This window comes from Oncorhynchus masou, unplaced genomic scaffold (assembly GCF_036934945.1).
Source record: "Oncorhynchus masou masou isolate Uvic2021 unplaced genomic scaffold, UVic_Omas_1.1 unplaced_scaffold_2480, whole genome shotgun sequence".
NCBI lineage: Eukaryota > Metazoa > Chordata > Actinopteri > Salmoniformes > Salmonidae > Oncorhynchus > Oncorhynchus masou.
In genome coordinates, this window is record NW_027008933.1 from 10500 (window position 1) to 14457 (window position 3958).

The 3958-nt window shown below is 38.6% G+C and overlaps 1 protein-coding gene across 1 annotated transcript; it reads left to right on the top strand.

Moving 5' to 3' along the window:
• The first annotated feature begins 419 nt into the window (after nucleotides 1-419).
• Nucleotides 420-2751, top strand: LOC135533588 (transcription initiation factor IIA subunit 2). The gene is made up of 4 exons (XM_064960877.1): nucleotides 420-647; nucleotides 1297-1401; nucleotides 2099-2225; nucleotides 2442-2751. Exons 1-4 carry the CDS (start codon nucleotides 576-578, stop codon nucleotides 2462-2464), a joined length of 327 nt encoding a protein of 108 aa, XP_064816949.1. The 5' UTR covers nucleotides 420-575; the 3' UTR covers nucleotides 2465-2751.
• The last annotated feature ends 1207 nt before the right edge of the window (nucleotides 2752-3958 follow it).

Below are 3958 nucleotides of genomic sequence, written 5' to 3' on the forward strand. Positions count from 1 at the left end.
TGTTGATATTACATCATTTTCAAAAGTACTTAAATATCCAAGTATTCACAAAAAAAGGTATTTTACAGTTTAAATTACTTTTCATAACATGATTGTTTGATGCTTTTGAAATTGTACTCCAACTGATGGAATCTAAAAGAGTATTTAATTAAAATGATAATTCTATAACTTTTGAAAAAATATATACTTAAAAAAATATAAATATATTGCATTGACACAACCCTGTTGTCTGTCAATTAAAACATTATACACAATCAATAGTTTCTTCAGGCTCTTATCCACAGATAACGGCACCCTTGCACACTTTTCTTTCTATGGTATAGATACAATTCCACTGAATCACCCAGTTCTTCTGTCATCTGCTACCATCTAGCGGTTCTTACCGGTATAAAGGCTTTCTGGGGTTGGGGAAATATACGACACGCAATTGTGTTTGTCCTCCGCGGTGTTCCGTAGTCGGGGGCTCACAGGTCCGTTTCTGAAAACATAGCGTTTTTGTCGGTTAAATTCCTCTAGTAAATTGTATTTTGGTAGTGAATTGTGCACAATCTTACTAGTAAAATTAATTTATTACAATGGCATACCAGCTCTACAGAAATACGACGCTAGGAAACAGTCTGCAAGAGAGCCTTGACGAGCTAATTCAGGTAAACTGCAGCTATGCTAGCTTCCAAGCTAGTATAGATAATTAGCTAACGTGATCTAGTTGCACTTTGTTTTAGGATAGCAAGTTAGCTAATTATGGAGCCACATTATTCATCGTTAACCTCGCTATCTGAAAAAACGGGTGTTATCTTTCACTAGAAATAACTGGTTAGCTAACCTAGTTACCCTTCTCGTCTTCGACATAGCTAGCTAACTAGTTAGCCACGCTAACAAGAAGCATCTCCATAACTGGCTGCAGTGACGTCTGATTTGAACCAAAGAAGCTAAAATATTAGTTCTAGAAAGCTAATTTACAGGCCTAAGCTGGCTACTGTGTTTCACCGAAGTCAGTGGTGATGAGTAACGTTATTTGGATTCAGTACATTTGTATTGCTAGTTACTGGCTCATTAGTTAGCTATTATACGCGCATGCGACGACTTTAGTTAAAGGTGATTAGCTCGAGATAAACTCATGGTTTCTGGTTCAAACCTCACTCCAGCACTTCTCAACCACTAGCTACATTACTTTACCAGCTACTGTTAGCTACTCATCTGAAAACAGTAGCGAGGTATATATTTCTTACAATGTTAAACTTGAGTCATGATTAAATGGAAAAACGGTTGTTTCCCCTTTTTTTTTTACTCCCCAAGACCCAACAGATCACCCCTCAGTTGGCGCTTCAGGTTCTCCTCCAGTTTGACAAAGCCATCAACACGGCGCTGGCCAACCGGGTTCGCAACAGGGTCAACTTCAAGGTGAGGACTGGCTTGTGTTCACTAGGAAGCAAATGAAACGAGGAAGAGACCGATCTGAATTTGTCTAATAGAAACTCTTGTTTTCATGGACACAACACAACTGTTTGCAGTTGTTTGGACTAATTATTACTCCCCTGTTTGCACCTACCTTAAAAAAAGGGGACAAATACGAGTGCAGGGGCTTGTACAGGTGTAGGCTTTCTCTCTAGCCAAAGCAACATCACAGCTGTATCAACAAACACTGTATTGAAGGTTATTAGTTAAATCAAAGTGTATTCGTCACGTACACATTTACATTTACATTTAAGTCATTTAGCAGACGCTATTATCCACAGTTTACAACTGGTATAAATGGTGCAGCGTAAAGCTTACTTGCAAGCTCCCTCAACAGTGCTGTACAATATCAACATAATCAAAGTCAAATAATAAGTAGTAGGTAGAATGTAATATAATGGATATGTGCACAAATTGGTTAGTTGAAACAGATGACTGTTTTTGTCTGGAGCAAAAGCCTTCATTTACATTTAAGTCATTTCACCCACACGTAAGCCTTGCAGATAAGCTGGTTCATCCCTGGTTGAAAATGAGCTGAAATCATAGCTGTATGTTTTTATTAATATATCGCTTTGGTTGAAATGTCATTCTGCTTTTGTATGCCTTTTTTTTTACATGTGTTGTAACATTGTCTCGCCTCTAGGGGTCACTAAACACCTATAGATTCTGTGACAACGTGTGGACCTTCGTTCTGAATGACGTGGAGTTTAGGGAAGTGACAGATCTGGTCAAGGTGGACAAAGTCAAGATCGTCGCCTGCGATGGGAAAAGTAGGCTCACTTCTTTTCTCTCTCTCTCTCAGGCCATTTTCTCTTCATCTTCAAACAGACTCGGTTAGAACTAGATTACACACTTCGCTTTCCAAGTATAAGACCAAGTTAATTACTATTTCTCACACCGCGGTTTGATTTTGATGCAGATTCTCGTTTTGAAATATGCACAATGTATCGCCGTAGTAACCTGCCCGGCTTCTTTTCTCTTATCAGACACGGGCAATGCTGCAGAGTGAACGAAGACGATGGCATCCGCTGAGACGCTACTGATGAAGAGGAGGGTGGAGAGAGACCACCCCATATCACAGACAGACAGGACTGTATATATAACTTATTACAGTAATGGCTGTGAAGAAGATACACTTAAACCCTTGTGAGAGTGTGTGTGTGTATATATATATATGACCATCTGGATCAATGGGAGTGAATGGACCAGTTAAGGCCTTGGATATTGCTTGCATGACTTTTTTTTTTTTTATAAATTTGTTTCTTAGAACTGCCTTTTCAGTTTAGTTACTGTTGTTGAGCTTGTTAACCTTTAATAAACTTTTATTTAAAATATGGAGACTGATTTTATTTCTGGGGGAGAAACTGCATTTGAAACAGATGTGTCACAGTTTTCTTTTGTGTTTTTTTTAAACAGTATAGCTTCCTTCCTCACTCATCTGCAACGGAGTGATCTTGGATCCTCTGCTCCTAAAACACACGTGACCGTCCCCTTGACAACGACTTGCTGTATAAAGGCTCTGCTTCAACTGCTATTGGTCTCACTGTTGGCCTCACTGTTGGCCTCACTATTGCTATCCACTGTCTGTGTTCTTTGGATAGAAGCTTATCAGATTGTATTTGGTCGCGTACACATTCAGCAGATGTTATTGGTCGCGTACACATTTAGCAGATGTTATTGGTCTCGTACACATTTAGCAAATGTTATTGGTCGCGTACACATTTAGCAGATGTTATTGGTCGCGTACACATTTAGCAGATGTTATTGGTCGCGTACACATTCAGCAGATGTTATTGGTCGCGTACACATTCAGCATATGTTATTGGTCGCGTACACATTTAGCAGATGTTATTGGTCGCGTACACATTTAGCAGATGTTATTGGTCGTGTACACATTTAGCAGATGTTATTGGTCTCGTACACATTTAGCAGATGTTATTGGTCGCGTACACATTTAGCGGATGTTATTGGTCTCGTAAACATTTAGCGGATGTTATTGGTCGTGTACACATTTAGCGGATGTTATTGGTCTTGTACACATTTAGCAGATGTTATTGGTCGCGTACACATTTAGCAGATGTTATTGGTCGTGTACACATTTAGCAGATGTTATTGGTCGCGTACACATTTAGCAGATGTTATTGCAGGTGCAGTGAACTACTTTATGTTCCTAGCTCCAAACAGTGCAGTAATATCTAACAATAGACACAAATTTAAAATGAAAAGAATGGAATTAAGAAATGTTATCAATATTAGGATGAGCGATGTTGGAGTCTGTAGGATAAATATGTATGTTGTGATGGGATGTATAGACATGGACAGTGTGGATAGAATATAGTATATCTGTAGTATAAATATGTATGTGTGATGGGATGTATAGACATGGACAGTGTGGATAGAATATAGTATATCTGTAGTATAAATACGCATGTATGATGGGATGTATAGACATGGACAGTGTGGATAGAATATAGTATATCTGTAGTATAAATATGTATGTTGT